This window comes from Drosophila guanche, unplaced genomic scaffold (assembly GCF_900245975.1).
Source record: "Drosophila guanche unplaced genomic scaffold, DGUA_6, whole genome shotgun sequence".
Taxonomy (NCBI): Eukaryota; Metazoa; Arthropoda; class Insecta; order Diptera; family Drosophilidae; genus Drosophila; species Drosophila guanche.
In genome coordinates, this window is record NW_022995743.1 from 13,152,900 (window position 1) to 13,174,109 (window position 21,210).

Below are 21,210 nucleotides of genomic sequence, written 5' to 3' on the forward strand. Positions count from 1 at the left end.
ACGCTAAAATATTGGGCACTCACATAGCTCGTAATAACTCTTTGGGGACAACACGGATGTGCGCAGCTCAGTCAGCATGGTGCTGGCGCACTTGAGCGAGTCCAGCATGCGCTCCTTGTCCAGAAAGTGGTTCATCTGGAATGCCTGCTTACGCGCCGTACCGACAGCCTCGGCGAGCAGCTTTTCCTGGTCATCCAAACCATTTGGCATGGTCTGAAACGAGACATAAAAAGTGGAGTCGGTGCTGTTAGTCCCTGGGGTTCGCCTAGCTCTCGGGTACATGAGGGCGGGTTACAATGAGATCGAGAACACACAAATGCTTAAACAGCAAACAGCTTCAGATAAGCCTTCTTTATACAAATATCTACGGAAGTTTGGGCGGAGAGCTGAGCCAGGCCAGAGGACGGACACAATGAATTGATGATAAGACAAGCAGATTTTGGATGAACATGACACATTGAGCATGCAAGTGTACACGTACATATATGTATGTATGTACAGTGGTATATACGACCAATTCAGCGTTTCGCATGGAGGGTTTAATTAGTGGTTGGAGTGAGTGTGAATTATTTACCCTATTCTGAGCAGGATTGGGCGCTTGGCCGCTGTACGAGGATGAACTCCAGGGGTACATGGTGGGAATGATGAGTGTTTGTTGGTTGGGGGCGTAGTTTTTGCTCCAGGTACCCTCGACTTGACGTCGACAGAGGCGCAGTCAGCGGTTTGACTTTACCTAATTTTCACTTGCTGGTTTTTCTTTTTTTTGCCAATTCTCGCTTGCCGGCTTCTGGCGGCTACAATGCAGGCTGGGTCGCACTTACCATTACTGCAGCGTCAGGTTCGAATCGAAGATGTGGGGTTATTTAATTAAATAAAGTTTACTTTTATAGGGATCAGTGTGACCGCGGAATTAACGATGAAATATACCGACAGACCCTCGAAATTACACCGAAATATACCTTCTCATTTTCCAAATATACTGTAAATATTTAGTATTATTATCTTGCAAACACTTTCAACACTGAAACAATAATTTTATACGCCGTGTAACTTACCAGGCGCCTCTGGAATTTTTTCTGACGTATTTACCTGTTGTCGACACCTTAATTTTTGGTACAAATATCGCACCATGAAAGCTCCCTTGCTTTGTTAAGAGAGCTTGAAAGCTGTTTTCCTTGCGAAGGGAGCTTGAAGAACTAATGAGAACAACTAAATATATATAATAAAATATATTAACTTATGACTATAGACGATATATGGTTTATAGCATTAATTTATTTATTTATTTATTTTAAATTAAGAATTAACTGCTTATAATGGATTTTTGGAAGAGTAATAAATATAAATTAAATTCAATATCAGTACAGGAGAGGAAGGAACGATCAAAATTACAAATTTGCTAAGATAAGGCTTAAATAATTATAATTTATAATTTATAATCGGCAGAGCCTTGTCACATGTCAGAGTCCCAGCTCAGGACAAATATTAAACATTGTTTTTGAACGGATTCAACAAGAATATGTTGCTCCTTGAATGGAGGACTCCACTCACAAGAAAAATCCTCCAATATCGGGCGGATATATCGGAGTTGAGCCCCAAATATGTTGTAAAGATACAAAAACTGCACCCCAAACCATTCCAAGCTAATTATAATATTTACTTATGTCCCCGTTCCCTTTCCCTTTCTGAAAAACAATAAAATTTCTTTTCTCTCTTGTTGCGCGCGCTATTTTTCAAAAATGTTCATGATATCAGTTAACATACATGTGTCTCTACATGTTACATACACTTACATACTGTAGACATAGCTCCCTTGCTTCCAGAAGGGGTGATTTGTTTGAATTTGTAAAATATAAGGTCATACTGTTATACAAACCAATAAAATTGTAGTATTTAAAATACGTCAAATTGATTCTTCAAACGGATTCACTGTTAAAAGGCTATGAAAACTGGTAAAATCAAATAGAACATCAAAATCGAAGAAAATAATTTAAGATTCGCACGTTTCTAGGCTAGGGCTGTCAACTTTTAAAAAAATATCAAACCGGTTATATATTTTGCTTGGAAAAAATATCAAAATAATATGACCTCTATCGATATACTTCATATAAATATATATATATATATATATATATATATATTTTACCGTTATGATATTTTAAAAAAATTTGACAACCCTAGTTCGAAGAGAGGAGCGCATCCTCTCAGCAGTGCGCGAATTTATCGATAAGATATATCACCTGTCTCTGAACTTAAACCGTTAAACACTCTGGGATAAAGGCAGAAACTTATTTAAAATGAACAATAAATGTGCTACGTGTTTGTGCAAAGGTCCAGTATAGTTTTGTGTTTCGACAAGCAAAAGCAAAAGAGCAGTCATCAGACATCATTGCTCCTGGCGTAGGTGTGCGTGCGTACAGTGGAGTGCAGTGCAGTGCTGAGGGGATGCGCGCTCAACAGAATATAAATAAGTAGGAAGACTTCGCACAGCAGCCCCTCTCCAGCCTCCCACCCTCAGTCGCCGTCAATGTCAGTGGAGTTGATAAAAAGTGAAGTAAAAGGTCTTAATTGCTGCTGCAGTCAATAAATCATCAAACGAAAATATGGAAGCATCTCAGGAATCCAGTGCGTAAAATTAGAATCACAGGCAGGGCAGCGGAAGATACAAAATAAGCAGAGAAGCATACACACGTATAAATACACACATCGTAAACTCGCTCCAGAACGACACAATACGATGGAGAGCGAGCGCCCAGTGCTCCCCACTTCCTGCACAACATATGCCAGAGTCAGGAACAACAAGAACTGCTCCTGGGGATGCTGTGCAGGCGCCCACAGAGAGTAGTCGCCAGCGCTTACTCTAGTGTACTTACTTCACTCTCTCTTGCTCTCTCTTGCGCTCTCGCGGCCATGCTACGTACACCCTGATGGAATGGTGTTTCCTATAGCTATACCGCTACAACCAGCCACAGTGGCATCGGGTTTATTTCGATTCGAACCGTCACCGCAGTCGGTCGTACGCCGGTTCGACACCAGAGTTCCTGTTTTGCGTGTTTCGTGTGCATTGTATTGAAATTCGGACGAAAGCTGGGAGCGAACGTGATATTGAGAATCAGAATCCAGATGCGGGATAAAGAATAACTACTGCAAGAACGAGCATAAGTAGATAAAGAGATACCTGAGCTGGATGTGTGTGATTTCGAAACGACAACAATGTGGATAATTTTGATGTTGGAGTGATATTGTGCAAGGAGGCACCATCGGGATGTTCGCCCGTTGCCTGTGTTTTCGTGTGTGGTGAAGTGCCGAGTTTAATGAATGTGTAGATAGATTGCACAGCACATGTGTCTGTGTTTGTGTCAGTGAGGGCTGGTGAAAAATATGAAATACTGACGTCCTGGGGACAACGTAGGCAGGCCAAACAAAAAACTAAGAGACTAAAGTGAAAGGCGATAAGGTTACAGATGTCCTGAGCACACAAGGTACGGCAGGCTCGCAAGGAAACGCTGGGACACTCAGGGAGGGTACAGGACGGGAGTGTAACTAGATCCGGATACATGCTCGCCTCCAAGAAGGCCCGCTCCTTTGGTCGCCCTGCAGCGCACAACCACCAGCCACCAGCAGCAGCCACGAAAGGACGACAACGTGTAAGTAGCTGCACGATGCTTAGCTATAATAAGAACCCTTCTCCTTTTCGGACATGAGACAAAAAGGGGACACTGCAACTGCAGTGCGCTCCTCCTGCGCTACTAAGTATGCCAGTGCAGTTCTATTTTTGAGGTGCACTGCTCCGAGTCTGAGTAGGTGAAGTGCGAACCAGAAACCATTGCCCACACGAGCACACCCCTCCCCCGCACACTCGCTCAACCGGCGACAACATTCATATATCCATTCAAAACGTACCACTACGAGTATTCAAGTGTAACTAAAGACGACCAATTCACAAACAAACAAACAAAAACCGGCGGCAGCGGCGGCCCCGGCGGATCAACGAAACGCGGCCGGACGGAACCAAGTGGAGTTGGTCGGGTCGGGTCGGGTCGGTGTGTGTGTGTTTTTTGTTGTGGGCGACCCACGAACCATGTGACCGCGGAGGAGGCGGCTGGCCCTATGTCCGGGTCTGCCTGCTCGCTAATGTTTATTATGAAAAGCGTGCCCTTTGGAACGCCATCATGTATTTTTATTTTTATTATTTTTATTTTATGATTGCGCTTAGGTTCTCATCTGGCTGTGTATTTTGGTTTGGTTTTTCTTGTCAGCCAGCTTTAGCATTGAGGCGGAGGTGAAGTGTAGTGGAGAGTGCGGTGGAGTGGCGTGGCGTGGATTGGGCTGATGGTTTTCGAGAAGCCCTCATGAGAGCAGCACTCAATTTATTGATCAAAGATGCAGCTACAATTGTAATAGTCACAACAACAACAACAACAATAACAACGACGACGAGATGCAGCGTGCAACATGCCGCAATTACAGTTATAATTTGGGCTTGTAACCGTTATTCAAATGGAAATTCAAATTCAAATGTGAACTGCAATTACCAACCCTCCCCAACACGCGGCGTTACTGTGAGTGGGGTACAAACAATCGCCAATTGGCATATAATGATCCCCTTTGGACGTTTTAACTGACTGACAGACAGTCGACAGACGTAGAGAGAGGGAGAGCGAGTACGTTGGGATGGGATAGAGTGTCTACTGGCTCAGCCAGCCACCAGCAGGGACATTCAAAATAATTCTCAGGCCTTGACAAATGCACGTAATGATTGGACTCACACTTTGGTTTATGCTTTTTTAACAATTTACGCGAAGCCTTACCCCGTTCCAAGTAACACTCACATGTTCTCACACTCAGCCCCGTCATAATTTTAGGGGTTGTGCAACTACATTACATGCAGACATACAGCTGTTCCCTTAGATGAGCAAACAAGGGCTGTGGCATGGGAACGTTGGATAGCAAATGGATAGGAATGAGTGCTACAACCATGCCTGCCCCATGAACATCTTTGACTCCTGTGGTGATTAATTGTCATTCGGGGCAGTCACCTGGGCAGGCCTGGCCTGCGAGCCTAGGCCGCCCTACGACATATGCATAAGAGCCCGTTCGGGTTCGTTTTCGGGTTTGGGTTCATGGGACGCGACTTAGCAGTGGATTAGATGTCGATCATCGATATGGCGAGAAAGAATAGGCTCGTTTCTTTCGGCAGCGGCTTTTGTTCTTCCCCGAAAGACGAGAGTAGGTAGCTGCTGTAGCCAGAGGAACCATCGTAAATTGTTGTATTGATCCGACATCATCGATGTTGGCGAGCACAAAGACGAAATGGAATTAATACTCTTATGCCTAGGTATCACTTTGTGTACAGAACCTACGAGTGGATAAAGGGTAGGGTAGATACGAGGGTAGGTCTCTCACACAGATGAAACAGTTTATCTTTCCATGGTGGCAGCTTTTCCTCTTTTCCTCAACTGGCAACCATCGATTTTGTTTTGGCATCATAAATTAGTCCTCAGCACCGGCAAACTTTCGCTTGAGGTCTGATGGTCATCATTTGTTTTGGGCCTCGACCACTTTCGGCCACATTAGCAGTTTGCTAATAAGATACAAATGATAAGAGTCATCGCCAGCTGGCCGGCTTGTGCTACATTCAGCTGATGGAATCATAAATAATTTCTTTATTGCATGCAGCCTGCTTTATCTCCTAAATATCTCGAGTGGCTTGTAGCAACATGCCCCGCTCTCCATGTGACAGCAGCCCATAATTCATGGTTGAAACTTTTGTTTCTATGCTTCTAATTCCTCAACAATTACGCTTAATTAATTTAAAGATGTTTCTCTGTGACGCTGTCGATGTCGATGTCGCAGTTGCTGTTGCTGTTTTTGCTTGTACTCGTGCACATACATATCTCCCGTAGAGTTGTTTCATCATCCCCGCATCGTGCGTATCCCTCCCGCCGTCATGGCCAACGCTCGTCACATACAATATTTTTGAACAGTTATGAGGGAGGACTGGCACAGTCAGCGAGCAAGGCAACGTCTCTTATAAATAGATTAATTAAAATCATCTTTAATTGTTTGATTACAAGACAAGCGTTGCCCGAAAAAATTAAAAGCGAGCGCAGGCAGCGATATCACAATAGGCTGCCTCTGTCAGCCAGTCTGGTATTGTGGGAGGAGTTCGGGTGGCGCGGAGTCGAGTCTGGAAGCACAGGAGTGTGTGGGCAAAATGCGCAACATGTGAAATACAGATGCGGCAGCGATTGCGATTGCCATAGGAACCAGCACAGCACGGTCCCTTGAGTATTAAAGATTTCATTTGTGCTACAGATGTTCCAGAGATTGTACAACATAACTACAGTGCTGTCCAGGAGGAGGAGGAGGAGGAGGAGTAGAAGGCAGCAGCAGCTTCAGAGCAGCACACAAGAGTCACACGCAATTGAAGCAGCGGCATCTGCCACATCCACATCCACATCCACTTCAGGCAGTCGCCATCCATCGCATCGCATAGCGTAGCACATATCTGCCGCAGCGTTTCGAGTGGCATTTGATTTTAGTACTCAAGAGTGAGCGTGCGAGTGCGAGTGCGAGTGTGTGCGTGAGTGCCCCCGAAGTATAAAAATTATTGCTGCCAAGCAACTGAGTCGTCAGCCATCAATTATTTTATAGAATGCTCACTTGTTTTGTGTTCTCTGCTCTGCTCTGCTATGCTCCTCCATTCCCTTCCGTTCCTCCCTTCCCGCCGTCCTCTGGTACACTCGTATTGTCTGCATGTGCGTACTCCGCCTCCTCCCTTTTGCTCCGTTTTTTATTTCGTCCGTCCAACCGAATCTCTGTCGCCGTCTTCGTCGCTGTCGCTGTCGCTGTCGTTGCCGACATTTGGCCCCAACAGAAGAAGTTCACTTGGAAGTTTTCATTTGGCACAGGAAGGGCTTCTCCGTTCCTCCGTCATCGGTCCCCAGTATTCCGTCTTTGAGGCAATAGTTGTGATATTAAATTGAATACGACGCCGATTATCCCACGCAATCTTTCATTCACAACCAACCATCCATCCGCACAGCCTAGGAAGAAGCTGGTGCCGGGGCTCCTCCCCCACGTAGCTGGAGACAAGACATCGTCAAAGTTCGGCGGGACTTCTGAGTAATCACCCCTTACAATATGTATGTACATCCATATGTACATATGTATGTAAGTGCCAGTACTCAGCTTCGCATATCTGGCTATGCATCTCGAGCTGCCTGCGTGTGTCACACAGTTTGTCAGAGGAGGAGCGACGGTTGCGTGCCGAAATCAATGCAAAGTTTTTTTGTTGTACTTTCCGACGACAAGTTTGCTTTCAATAAATAAAATCGATTTGATTAACAAGTGCACAAACACACACACATCCACACCCACACCCACACCCGCACAAGCAGACAATGAAAAGTCGCTGATAAGCGCTGCGCACAATCCATTTGGCCTACTTTGCTTCATTAAAAACCTATTAAAATGTAATGCTCCCAGCATCAGCTATTCGTATGTGCTATGTGCATTGACGATTGCTGATATCACGCTGATAAGGCAGACTTCCTTTGATTGAAATTGTGCATTTTATGTGCCATTTGTTGATGAATCTTTGCACCAGGTCGCAGATTTTCTCTCAAAATATTACCATCGATCCTAAAGAGCACATTTCCATTGGTGGATATCGATTTAATTTACTATTTTACTACGAGTTTGATTATGGCTTGAGAGTAGCCCTGCAAATAACACGAATCTGTGGGCCTAGTCAAACAGAGTCTAGACAAATCGAAAACAAAACGAACCTCAATATTCCATCTATAATTGAATGCACACAACACAAAATGTGTGTGCATTACCATCAAAGAGGAGGGGAAGACCATTATAATCTGGTCAGCTACATGAGCCGCACACATCCACACACACATCCCCATACATCACATCCCATACCATCCATTTGTCCGCACCAGCACGATATGGAGAATATTGACAGACACTCAAGTGTCCACAAGCACCCTGTAAATCCAATTGAATTACGCATAAAAGGCGCTTAAGCCAAATGAAATGATGATAATGAGAGAGTCGATGATGATGTCGTTTAAGCCTCGAATGAAATGTATTATTTCCCTTTAATTTCTTATTACCCGATATTTTATTACGATTCGTGGTCACGGCTCCTGGGAGCGTGGCGTGGCGCAGGGTCCCTAATCGTATACACTCTGCACATATCAACCGTTTCCGCAACATTTGCATTTCGACTTTTAGCTGATGCGCCTTTTAATGGACGTCTTCAACGTCAGCGGTGGCAGCAATATGATTCGTGTTTGAAGTGCTGTTGGAGGGGGTGGGGCAGGGGGAGCAGAAGTTTTAACTTATGCATGATTAATACATAATTACAAAGCCAAACACATAAACCTCAAACTCAAAGGCAAACTCAAAGGCAAAGGCAAAGGCAAAGGCAAAGGTAAAGACTGAAGAGAAGCCGGAGCTATCCTATCGCACAGTTCGTGCTGGTATGCATCCATCTCTGTCCCTCCGCTGCCAACTACACAATAATTCAGAAAGTCAGAAAAGACAAAAGGCACATTTCCCACAACACTACAACAACGAACAGCCTAGCCACGTCCTGTGTAGGTGCGGTGTGGAGCGGTGAGGTGGCCCTGCCCGGAGAATGGGAAGGAGAACTGCAGTCTGTGGAGCATACTTATACCTGTTATTAATATTTCGATTAGGTACCAACGATTCGTAGAACCTGACGCATGACTTGCATAGCTAATGGGACATTTTGTAACTTGTGGGCATTTGGTTGCTGCCCTACACTTGGACCCGGAGTGCTGAGAGTGTATTGGCCCTCTGATTGATGATGACAACTTATCGATTACGCTCGTACGAGCAGGAAGGAAGTGTCGGTCGGCTAGCAGTGGCATTACCAGCTTCTCTTGATATATACTCCGAAAAAGTGATATTAATCTGAAAAAAACCGTGGAAGGTTCAAAGAAAAAAGCCCCAACCCTTGGATAGAGTACCCACTAGTCGGAATATATGTCGGACAGCGGAGTTAAGGTGGAGTGTGCACGTTAAAGATATGAACACTTTAGTCAATTCATAGACACTTTTTGCCGCTTGACAAACCACTCAGTGGCAGAGTGGATAGGGTACACTTAATTTGTCGAAAGAAATGTTACAGGAAAAATCTGATTCCCACATCATTACGTCTGCATTTTTAAATATGAAATACTATATAATAATAACATCAAAAAATGCACTCAGAGCTGTGGATATTTCCTGTCTCATGCTTTTAGTTTTTGTACTCCTCAAGTGAGGGAGTTGCAGTCTCGGCTCTCGATTGAATAAAGTAGATCCCACTCACAGGTTTCTTTTTATCTGACTTTCCAGATCCCATTTACCACGTCAACAAAGCGAGTGTGCAGCTAATGCTAATGCCTGCAGCTAGCTCACCAGAGCAGAAGCAGCAACAGAAACAACAACACCTACTGCCACAAGGGCCAGGGCAGGTGCAAGAGACGCACAGGAAACGCAGGACAAAGGCAGCCTGTGCGTGGCACACAGGGCAACGTAAAAACTGACAACGAAACCCAAGCAGCGAGCATGTCGTCGTCGTCGGTGATTAATAAAGCCGGAAATGTGATTATACTCATAGTGAACCTACAACTAACATGGCTAGTGTTGGCGGCCGTGGCCAGGGAGCTGCCACAGGTGGACTACGGCAGCATGTCCGACTCCATGGAGGAAGCTGTGATCGACCCACTGACTGCCTTGGCGCCCTTCGCCAATGCACTGGTCACTGAGGACAGCGCCCCACAAAGAACCAATATTGAGTTACTTAGCAACAGCAGCGAGGACGAGAATGGCAGGTTGGGACTGGGACTGGGACTGGGCTCCTCCTCATCGGCAGCGGCTGCAGGCACGCTCCTGGAGGAGTTCAACGGTGGCAAGCTCAGTCCTGCGGAAGCCAGCAACACGCTGCCCATTTTCCTCAGTGAGCCGGAGAGCGTGTTTGTGGTGAAGAACCGCCCAGCTGTCCTCAAGTGCAAGGCCTCCCACTCGCTGCAGGTGATCTTTAAGTGCAGCGGCAGCTCCCAGCCGCCGCCGTCGACGCACGACAAGCACGTGGATCCACACACGGGCGTCCACATGGAAGAGGTAACGGCCACCATTCACCGCGATCTCGTGGACGAGTACTTTGGCAAGGGTCCGTTCAAGTGCGAGTGCCACGCTTGGTCGTCCCGTGGCGTGGTCAAAAGTCAAGCTGCCACAGTGCATATTGCATGTGAGTACCGCTGCCGTACCCTGGGCTAGGCCAGGGGTTGATTCCCCTCAGCAACCATATCTCTGGCTGTATCTTTATTTATATCTGCCTTCATATCTCCCCTAACAGATATTCGCAAGACCTTCGGTCAGTCGCCCACCTCGCTGCGGCTCGAGCTGGGTAGCCGGGCGGAACTGCACTGCGAGCCACCCGGCGGCTTTCCCGAGCCAAAGCTCTCCTGGTACAAGAGCAACGCAGTAATAACCTCCGACAGCGAGCCGGGCCTGTCCGTCTCTGGCGGCACACTGACCTTCCGCCCGGTGGCGCTGCAACACATGGCCAATTACAGTTGCAGTGCAGAGAATATTGCCGGGAAACGAGTCTCCGACTCTGCTGTGTTGATTGTCTATGGTCAGTAGTAGGAGCAGTGCCTCCCCCTGCGAAAGCAATCCCAAGTTATACACTCTACTTACATAGAGTATATCTGTGTATGTATGTATAATCTTTTCATGTATATTTTTCTGCTTTTAGTGAATGGAGGCTGGAGCACCTGGAGCCCTTGGCGCGAGTGCAAGTGCGCGGGCAAGCCGAGCCAGGGACGAAAGCGGTCGCGCACATGCACCAATCCAATGCCCTTAAATGGGGGCGCCCAGTGTCCAGGCCCACAGATACAGAAATCTGCGGACTGCGCCGCTTGTCCAGGTATGTCCACACGATATCTACATACATTACCCGCTACATGTACATATGTATGTATGTATATGTAGGTACATAAAATATGTAAGAGTATTGCGGGTGTGGGAACGCCCACTTTGTTGTGTTGGTGTGTTGTGTGCAGCTTTAAAGTGGGAGTGGCACTATTGTAACACCAGCAACGAAATTGTCAATTTAAATGCCATTTGCGGCCTGGTCTCAGCCTCGCGCCACCTGAATTCCCGCTGCCATTGACGTCTCCTGGAGCGTTGAGTTGAGAATGGCGCACATTTTTCATACCAACAGAGGGTGGCCGTCGAAGGGGGGTGCAGGATAGGAAAAGTCCAAAACCAAAAGCACTGCATGACGCAAAAGTTCAAGTGGCGTTCAACCAACAAAAAAAAAGGAACCCATGGTCACTCCGATATGGGAATACCCTGTTGGAGAGCAGAGTTGCGAGTATATTTGGAACCATTTGCAGCTGAAAGCCCGATACGAACATCTTCATGGAGTCATTGTACCCTCACAGTGTTAGGGTAAGGCATATTTGAGTGAGTGCTGAGTATTTCATTTTAAACACGCATTCGGCTTCTGTGGGTGCCTTTGCTTTGCCCAACGACGACAGATATCTCCACATGCATATACACGGATAGATGGATAGATTGGAGATGGAGCTGGAGCTGGAGAGGCTGCGTGGCTGCTTTGGGGGAACGGGAGCGGGAACGGGAACGGGCAACGACTGCCTCCGGCAAGCTACTGACTAAATGGTGACAAAGGCATCAGTGCAAGGGGAAGGGACATCGCCTGGGCCCCGGACTCCGTGCTTCGGACTGGAGACTGGGGCCAGAAAATGTGGAAATCGGGAATGGGGATGTTCTGGTGGTAGCTGGGGCGCTTCTCTCTTTTTTTTGACAGACGCACGGGCGGCATGTGTTTGAGACTCTTCACTTTTATTCATGTAAATTTATTGTATTGCATTGTATTGTATTGTAGTGCGCACACAGATACTCGCACCCACACACACACACACACAGAAATCCATAGATACTTGGCCAGGCGCGCAGCGGGCACAGCAATGAGCAATTGTTGACAGACAAGCGGGACAAATGGTGAGGGATGTGGGACTCGGGACTCCAGAGGGGAGGCCACTGTGCAGGAGCGTTGGCTGGCAATACACTCGAGTGGGTGTGGGTGTGGTAAGGGTTTTGGGCAGGGGGAGGGAGGCTGTTGTGGGCTTTTATTCTATGAAAAGTGTGTCATAAAATTAATTTTAAATTTCGCTTGGCTTTCGTTTTTTTGCTCTCTTCCTTCCATCTTATAACATTTCATCCCCATGGAACCGTGTCAACCTTATGGTCCTGCTTTTCACTCATCGCCCGCCGCCGCCACGCCCACGCTGACGCTGACGCTGACGCTGTGTGCCGATGTCGCCTGCCAACAACAGAGGATACTCAAATCGTGAGCACTGATGGATTTGACATTTCGTCGAGTAAGCGCAGTAAGTTGAAACGAAAGCCTGACAATGTGCATTTCTTTCAAAGGCTTCCCATGGGTAGGAGACGAGGCCTTTGGGGACAAGCGACCGTGCAGTGCGACAGGGGTTCGGGCAGGGCGTTCGAACATTCAATATGACATTGTGTTCGAGCAGTTAAACTTGAATGCTTAACGAGGCAACGACAGTTAAATTTTTTAGTTGGGGGTTTCCCCAATTCCAATTCCCATTCCATTCCATTCGATTCACCCCTTGTATACCCATCCCAGTAGTCAGATTCGCTTGCCCTTTACAATGAACAATTCAATAAACAATTGTGTTAAACTGAGCCCAGAGCATCGCATCAGCATTAGTACCCAACCAACCATCCATCCATTGAATAATTCCCCAAAAACTACCCGAGCTGCCCTTAGCCGAAGTGACTTACTTTTTTTGGGGTCGTCGCAGAAAGTGACGTCATTGCGGAAGATAGAAACTTAAAAATCACTTACCACGAATCACGCTCTCTGATTCATGCAACAGTCCGGGTCCGGGTCCGGGTCCGGGTCCGGGGACCCTTGCCACACCATGGCTAAACTGACGATATGGATGAGGATGAGAGGATGCGTGCGCTGGAATGGGCAAATGGGAAATGCCAGGGCATAGTAGTGACGATGGGGCGACAAGTCTGCCGAGGCACTGCCCTTGTGTGAGGGTGGTTTTATGTTTCCAAAAACAGGAAGTGCCAAATGCCGATATACATACGTACATATGTATGTACATGGCTACATATTTTCTGCTGCCATGGGCATGCACACACTATGATATTCCCGATGCCCCCCAACTCTAGGAACATTTTTGTTTAGCTTTCGGACTTTCCGTTTTATGCCCCAGCAGCAGAATGGAAATTGAAAAGGCAAAGAAAATGCGAAAATAGAAAATAGAAAACAGACAACAGAAAACAGAAAAGCATTCAAAATGACAATCACTTTTGCCCACCCACACCACACAATCGCCAAGAATCAACCCACAGTGGCGCTGTGATTTGAATGGTGCCCAAGGAAGGGTGCGGTGGGTGCTCTATTTTATGGTGGGAACAACTTTCGATTTCTCCCCACGGGCCATCTATTAGACCATTAACCATCTACCATCTACCGCCACCACCTATTTAGGGCAAACGGTGCTATATTTGTTGCATCCAATGATCCCAACGCCCCCCCCTGACAGCCTCAGGCAAACAGACACTGCCACTGCCACTGGCACAGCCACAGCCACAGCCACGTTCTTGACTTTGGCCTCCACGTGATATATGACTCCGGGAGTGGCGCTGTCGGGAATGTGTGCTAAATCATGTTAATATGACTTTTGATTTCTAAACTTCTCTTTCTCCCAACAGTGGCACGCTGGTCCGCGTGGAGCGACTGGAGCATCTGCTCCGCGGAGTGTATACAAGTGCGTCGCAGAAAGTGCCTGACACAGACACAGACGTCTGACGCGGACGAAGCCGGAGATCTGCTGCTGACTGGTGTGGGCATGGCAGCCCTCAGCAGCATCAGCGGAAGCGCAGCTCTGCTGGACGCTACTGCGACTGATGGTGGCTCAGGATATGGCAAATCATTGTGCGCCGGAAAAGACACACAAACGGCCGAGTGCCGTGGAGAGCAGTGTCATATTGGCAAGGATGGTAAGTGTGTTTATGTCAATGGCAGGAAAGACAGAAGGACAGACAACGAAGGCAGGCAGGATGAACGCTGAAGCAGCAACAGAAGCAGCAGCAGCAGCAGCAGCAGCAGCAACAGAGTAGACAGTTAGACAACAATAACAATCACAGTCGAGGGAGACACAGTCCAGGTCCCAGTTCAGTCTCCTGTCTATCCAACCACACAAAAGCTGAGCACTCAGCGCTGATTGTCACAATGGGAAATTAACCAAGTGCATTTTGTTTGTGCACGGCATCCCGGCCAAGAGTAGCTGTATTTATATTCGTGACAAAAAGAAAGGACTTTCCACCCCGAAACCCACGAGACCCCCAACTTCTGCGTCACCACCTAACCCCAAGCCCAAGTCCAAGCCCAAACCCTACTCTCCCAATCGAAGGGTCGAAAATCAATCGCAGCCGATTTCGGAATTGAGATTTAAGCTGAGGGTCTGTGTCCCGAGTCTGCTGTGGGCTTGTGTGTGCTTTGCCAGATAATTAGGCATGCGGCGAAGACGACAACGGCAGCGTCGTGACGCCGCATCCCCAATCAGAGCCATTCCCGTGTCATTGTTGCTGTTTGCCTCGACTCTCAATGGGGTGGTGGCGGTGGTGGAGTGTTGTATGTTGACCCAACTCACGCATAGTTTGGGGTTTGTGTGCGGTCCATGGGGATCAATTAGATGACTGTCACACTGTGTAATTGAAAGGATCAGGGTACAAGGACTCGCCATTCCGTTGCCATTCGCACATCATACGCACAATACGAGAAGGTTTGATGTTTCGCAGGTTTGTGCCCGGCTTTTATTTGATTGCTGTTGAAAAGTTTTTGGGAAAGGAGAGAGAATGAAGAGTGACAAGTTGTTGGACCGGACCCCGGTGGTACGTACAGCTTATTTTCCATTTTATTACATTTTGCAAATCCAGTCCCTGGGGATACTCGTACTCGTACCTCGTACCTACTTGCAATTGTGCCAACGGCAACAGTTGCGGTCTCTTCCTTGTGGCTCATTGTGGGAGGCCCCCAGGCCCCCAGGCCTGCAGCCCCCCGGAACATCCTCCACCCGATATTAAAAGCGTATTTTTCATGCTAAGAGGACGACTACGCTTTTGATGTCCCGTCCAGGCACGGGAACGATGTCTAAAAAAGCAGCATGCAACCGGCACACAAAAGCGAATGGAAAACGAAAGCCCAAGGAGTATGTGTGTCTATCCCAGTTGGGGATGACGGCTTTACTTCTGTTTCCGATGCTGCCGCTGATTTACAGCGAATATAATTGCTCATTTCATACATTGTATAATGCGTCCGCCCACTCCAATACACTCCGCTCCACTCCACTCCGCTCCACTCCACTCTCTCAGGCTCGCTGTTCTGAAAAGCTCGAGCTGTACATCCCATTCCGAGCATAATAATCATAATATATATGGAGTAATTCCTTGCGCTGCAGCGATTCCTTTTCGCCAACCAGTCACCGCCAGCGCCAGCAACAATGACGACAACAATCACAGCAGCGGAAACAGGCAGCGCGCAACAATGGGAGTCATCGGGTGGGAGTTGGAGAGTGGTGTGGAGATGTGATGGGAAATGTGAGATGGGGATCGGGATGTCGGAGCTGACTGGCTGGCGACGGGGGGCCGGCGGCGAATAATAATGCGAAATAGACGTAGCTGGCACTGGACTGGGGATGAGCATACAAACATAAAACATTAAATACAGACATACAGAACGCCAGAGCACAGCACAGCACAGTGCCAGATACGGATACGCATGGATGCTCGGGATTGATGACAATGGGTGAGGATGCGCCCGACCCTGTTTGATTATGGAAAAGTTCGGCTCGGTTCGGTTCAGTTTTGGTTCGGTTTGGTTGACTCAACATCCATGTATGTACGGGTATGTGTGGATTGAGCTTTGCCATCCTCCAAAGCATACTCGAAATCACGAGGGTGGCGGATTACGCAGAAAATGCTTGGTGGTTTTTTGAATACCATTCACACAAAGATTGGATTTGGATGCTGGGATGCTGGCAGCATCTTAAGTCGGCTTTAACTTTATGCAGGCCATATAACCTTTTAGTTCACTGGAAAGTATCTTCTACGAAGTGTCTGCCTGGACAAGCTACTTAACGCACATTTTCAAGTAACTGAAACTCCCCTCTGACGTTGGGATTACAGGATACAAAATGCGAAATCAGCAGTTTTATAAGAGTTCGCTTCGGCTTTTTCATTGCAGATTTCGATTGGACACTTTATCTGGGACTGGCCTTCATAACCGCCGTTTGCTTTGCCTTTGGCGCTGCTCTCATTTGCTGTGCCCGTCGCGGAATGCGCGCCAATCCCCACTACAACATGGCCCGCTCAGGTGAGTATCGGGGTCCAACGACCCCTCACTACGTTCTCTGGCAACAATCGAATTTATGTTTGTATGTTTGTCAGTCATGGATGCGGATTATATGCCCGGCGTTGTGGAGAAGAAGGAGATGCGAATGCACATTGAGGCCAGCAATTTGGGATATGATTATGTCAATCCCGGACATCGCTATATGCCTGCCGAGCATATTGTGGGCATGGGCATGGGCTGTGGCGGCGTAACAGAGCACCACTACGATGTACCCAACCTGGCGGCCAAGTAAGTTAACAAAAAGACCGTTTATGACCATCTGAGCATACTATTAATATCGATCTATTTGTAATTGTAGCTACACCAATCCCATTGACGATCTTGGTGCTGATTATTTGTCAGAAACCGGAGAGTCATCCACCGCCGATACATGTAAGCAATTCCTATGAATTCTATCTCCGAAACATACTCACAACAACTTCCCGTTTTCCGACAGCCAACTCCACCTTTGATATGAACGCCAAGCTGTCCATACTGAATGCCTCGAAAAGCAGCAGCTACGAACTGTTGGGCACCACCGGAGGACAGCTGCGTCTATACGGCGGAGAGCTGCTGCTCTTTGTGCCCGAGCACGCGATTGGAAAGAACCTAAAGAAGCACGTCTCGCTGCAGCTTCTGAGCGACGAGTGCAGCCGCGTGTCCTGCGCCACCGAGAGCTCCATTTTGTGCAGCAGCGTGGTGCACAGTGCTCCGCGCAACTACAGCTTTGTGAAGCCGGTGATCCTGAAAATACCGCACTGCCTGGTGGCTCCGGAGCAGTGGCATGTGCACATCTACCATGCCGACAGCGAGCACGACGAGCTGAATGTAAGCTGGAGACGAGCCGTGTCAGTGGGCGAAGAGACCATCAACACACCCATGTTTGTGCAGCTGGAGGCGACGCATGTGTACATCATGACGGAGCAACTGGGACATTTCGCCATCGTTGCCGAGCCCCGCATTCAGCAGCCTGCCATTAAGATGAAGCTGCTAGCCTTCAGCCAGCACACGCCGCCCAGCAGCGTCAACTGCAGTCTGCGGATCTATGTGGTCAAGGACTTGCCCAACAGCCGGGACATCTGTGCCAGTGTGGAGTGCAAGCTGGGCGGCAGCTTTCTGGGCGAGAGTCAGGTCTTTGGGTTCGAGCTGAATAGCCGCAATCTGAACATTCGCGTACGGTGCGCGGAAATGGAGGCAGCAGCTCCGTATGAGCATGCCATTCCCTACCATCACATTCTGAGCAACAACTCCATCCTGCACTGCGAGTTCAGTCTGCGGCGACAGGACCAGAGTACGCTGTGCGTGGACTTCGGCCAAGGGGGCAAGGATGACTCGGACTTCTGTACTTTCAACATTCCAACCCACTCGATGAGCGGTTCAGCGGAGGAGCTGGCTTCAACCACAAACACCACGATTTCTATAGACCGCCAGGGCAACTATGTTAATGAGAGTTGCGTCATGGACTTCGTGCAGCTGCCGCATGTGACAAAGCGCCTGATCTGTGCCGCGCTCGATCCCCCGCGTGCTGACGAGCGCGACTGGCGTCTCCTGGCGAAGAAGCTGAACACGGATCGATATATTGCCTACTTTGCCACCAAGCCCTCGCCCACCGAGCAGATACTCAATCTGTGGGAATGTCGAGCCAACAGCTGCTCCACCAACAGTTCCACTTCAGTTTCCCACACGATTATGGCACTCCTGCTGACGTTAAAGGAGATGGGACGCCAGGACGTGCTGGACATTATAGTGGAAACGATTGGTCCCCTGTGGATCTAATAGATGTCGTGTCGACTCCAAAACGACAAAACTAAACGATGCACTCCTCCTTATCTCAGCAGGTTTCTGGACAGGATTAACACACAAGAACTGAAGAATTGAACCGATAACTATCTACAATGTTTGTTAATATGAAATCACTGTGAATGGGGGATTCAGGGGCAGCGGACAGGGCAGGACAGCAGCTGTGTTGTTCGTTTACCTTTCTGTTGAAAACAAAACTGTTCATGAGTTGCCTTTTATTTAAAAAATGTACGAACGAAACGAAACGAAGTCAGAAAACAATGAATCGAAATGAAAACATACTGAATCAAAGTGTAGCTTTAGTCATAGTTATATAGTAGTTGGTAGTCACTAAGTTACGATTATTGTAGTGTACTGTACTCTAAGGTAACTGCTCAACGAACTCTGTTCCCCACGGGTGCCATGCATTTTACATACATATATACATACATACTTACATACATACATACACATATATACTAAAAGGTGGAAATATAGCGATAAATTACTTGTGGCTTAGCAAACTTATAGTTTTAAACATAAACAACTCTAGTATTACAATGGAAGAAACTATGTACGATAGCAACTGTAAGATATTTGTATCTATGGCAGGATGTACTACCAAGTGATGGCCATTCAGCAGATAGTCAAGTCTGGCCGTATCCGTATTTATACAGCCTCCATTTGAATTTAAATGTGTGGGGGTTGTAAACTGTATGCCAAATCGTTGATTTTCTCAGCCCTTTTCTATTAACGTATAGTCACTGTGGAAGAGCAGAATTAAGTAATCAAAACGATGCCATAAACACACACAAAAATACACAAACATACATACATACAAATACCTACGCATATATAGCGAGTATGTGTGTACATATACCTAGAAAATAGTGTAAAACAAAACAACAAAACGAGTAGTTTGTTAGACATGCTCAAGTGATAACCATTGTATTTGTCTTTAGCTATAAGTCCGATCCTGTCGTTTAATCGTTAATCAAGTAAACATTAACTGAACATTTACGTATGTATGTATACTTAGTGGCTCAAAAAGAAAGTTAGATACAAAATAAAATATGAAAAAGAAAACAAATCGAGTGTATAAACTTTAAATATCCCCTTCCAACCCAGACTTCCAACTTCTTGATCATGTTTGTCTGGCCTAAGACTCCAACGGTTACAACGGCTATATACCTGTACAACTTTTCAGCCAACAATATTACAGGACAACATGGAGGGACTACATGTCCCACAAAATGGCACAGAAAGCAATATTACCAGAGCTTATATCAGCATCAGCAGAAACTATAAATGATCTTCACATTTGAACTTCTGGCCTTCACAAATATTTTCATGGCAATGAGCTGTTGTAACACAAGAGGAAATAGAGCGATTGGCAAAAGTTCAAATGTATGAAACTGAACCATGACAACGAGGAGCGCTACTGCGCCACCCTACAAATGCTATAGTTTGCAACTGCACATATAGATGGCGGTGACAACAACTTCGCTAATTAAAGCCAGCCGCAAGGTGGCTCTTGAAACATTACAGTTGCGAAGAGTGTTGCAAAGTTTCCGATTTCACAAGACGTCAGTTTGAATCTTTTGGCGCCAATCCAATTTTGCATAACTATAATTATGCCCATTATCATGCCCATTAAAAACATATTCCAGGTAAGTAGTAAGTGACCTACAGAACTTGATCGATTTATACTGTGGCATTGAGTACAGTGAGTACGCATATTAACAATCTGCCAGGGTGTGTGTGATTCGGCGTTCTATGCTCGTGATTTTTGATGAGTTCATTTTTATTTAATTTCACGGCATCCATATCCTGATATTTGTCGAAACAAGATCATTTGATAGACTGGATTTCAGCACTTTCGTAGCATTCTTGGGTAATAGCGGCTGGAACAATTGGCATGAATTCGAGAAAATTAAGATACATGCACCTACCAGTCATGTTAAGCAATCAGCGTAGTGCACCACACCGGACCAACGGACTCGGACCTTTTAACGAGCTAAATCTAAAGCCGAAACAGTCTGTCTGGATTCGGTCTCTGGCTGTGGCTGTGGCTGTGGGTCCGCCAGCAATTCTACAAATAACAAATCAATAATTTCATGCAACACAAAATGATTGCTGTTGCAATGGCGGCACCTTTTATATCCCTCACCATCATACGTATAAATAACTTTAAGCGATTGCGGTTTTTGCTTCATCTCCCAAATAGAAATCTACGAAGGCCACTTACATACAATACTCGTACAAACAAGCGTCCGTCGAGCCCCTGTCGCCAACCCGAGACCGTTCCCGCCCGCCCGACCATACCCGACAGCAACTAACTGCTGAAAAAAGAGATCCTGGTAAGAGTAGCGTCGCCGATTACACCAGCTAACAAAATCAGACTTTTATTTGTGAAATGGATGCTAACTGACATTTTCCGATAGACTCGGGTGGCTCCTGGGTTAATTTTGGCTGCTGAACAGTGTTATTGGAGGCCGCCGTCGTCGACTGCTGGCTGTCATCGTCAATTAGTTTTCTCACCGCAGACATAACAATATATTTTATGTATCGTTTGCTGACTCTTGCATCTGTGTGGTGTTGTACTACGTACACGTATACGTATACGTATACGTAGTCTTGACCGCCGAAGGTTTTGCATTTTTCAGCAGAAAGGACAGCAGAAGCATCGGCTCGGATCGGCTCAGCTCGACTCGACCAATATCGTTGTCGCTTATTGAAAAATTTCCTAATTGGGTTGAAATTCCAATCTAACAACGATTTCGATTTGGCGCTGACAATTTTTAGCTGCCGCTACTGATGTTTCTCGTTCTGCTTCAGTTTCGTCGGTGGATCTGTATCTGTGCCTGTACAGCAGTCCTCGCCGCAGCTTATTTCGAACGCTACAAAATGTGGGAAATAATAAGTCGAAGCAC

At 46.9% G+C, this 21,210-nt stretch overlaps 3 protein-coding genes across 4 annotated transcripts in view; 2 read left to right on the forward strand and 1 right to left on the reverse strand.

The window, feature by feature from the left end:
- LOC117578659 (vacuolar protein sorting-associated protein 35) overlaps nucleotides 1-940 on the reverse strand; it is a 3,957-nt gene extending 3,017 nt beyond the window's left edge. Inside the window, exons 1-2 of one of the 2 annotated variants that reach the window (XM_034264282.1) lie at nucleotides 822-940; nucleotides 24-213 (exon numbers count right to left, since the gene is read on the reverse strand). In XM_034264282.1, the coding sequence (XP_034120173.1) occupies nucleotides 24-213; nucleotides 822-824 (193 nt within the window). In that variant the 5' untranslated portion in view covers nucleotides 825-940. Of the gene's footprint in view, nucleotides 1-23; nucleotides 214-574; nucleotides 774-821 lie in introns of those variants that run through there. The other variant, XM_034264279.1, reaches the window with a different exon arrangement.
- The window catches only part of LOC117578661 (tubulointerstitial nephritis antigen-like), a 27,500-nt gene extending 16,618 nt beyond the window's left edge, over nucleotides 1-10,882 (forward strand). The window contains exons 5-6 of the mRNA XM_034264284.1: nucleotides 3,072-3,081; nucleotides 10,866-10,882. The gene's annotated coding sequence lies outside the window, so the exon portion shown is untranslated. The remainder of the gene's footprint in view (nucleotides 1-3,071; nucleotides 3,082-10,865) is intronic.
- Nucleotides 3,072-19,339, forward strand: LOC117578658 (netrin receptor unc-5). Its single transcript, XM_034264278.1, has 10 exons — nucleotides 3,072-3,647; nucleotides 9,385-10,279; nucleotides 10,388-10,669; nucleotides 10,790-10,960; nucleotides 12,396-12,449; nucleotides 13,819-14,106; nucleotides 16,352-16,480; nucleotides 16,555-16,747; nucleotides 16,818-16,891; nucleotides 16,956-19,339. The coding sequence occupies exons 2-10, from the start codon at nucleotides 9,598-9,600 to the stop codon at nucleotides 18,272-18,274; spliced, it is 3,192 nt and encodes a 1,063-aa protein (XP_034120169.1). The 5' UTR covers nucleotides 3,072-3,647; nucleotides 9,385-9,597; the 3' UTR covers nucleotides 18,275-19,339.
- Nucleotides 19,340-21,210: the final 1,871 nt, after the last annotated feature.

Bases quoted from the DNA above. Each gene is read 5' to 3' on its own strand.
- LOC117578658 (XM_034264278.1), top strand. From the start codon at position 9,598: ATGTCGTCGTCGTCGGTGATTAATAAAGCCGGAAATGTGATTATACTC. The intron at 10,670-10,789 runs GTCAGTAGTAGG...TTCTGCTTTTAG, and splicing joins TGCTGTGTTGATTGTCTATG to TGAATGGAGGCTGGAGCACC. The intron at 14,107-16,351 runs GTAAGTGTGTTT...TTTTCATTGCAG, and splicing joins GTGTCATATTGGCAAGGATG to ATTTCGATTGGACACTTTAT.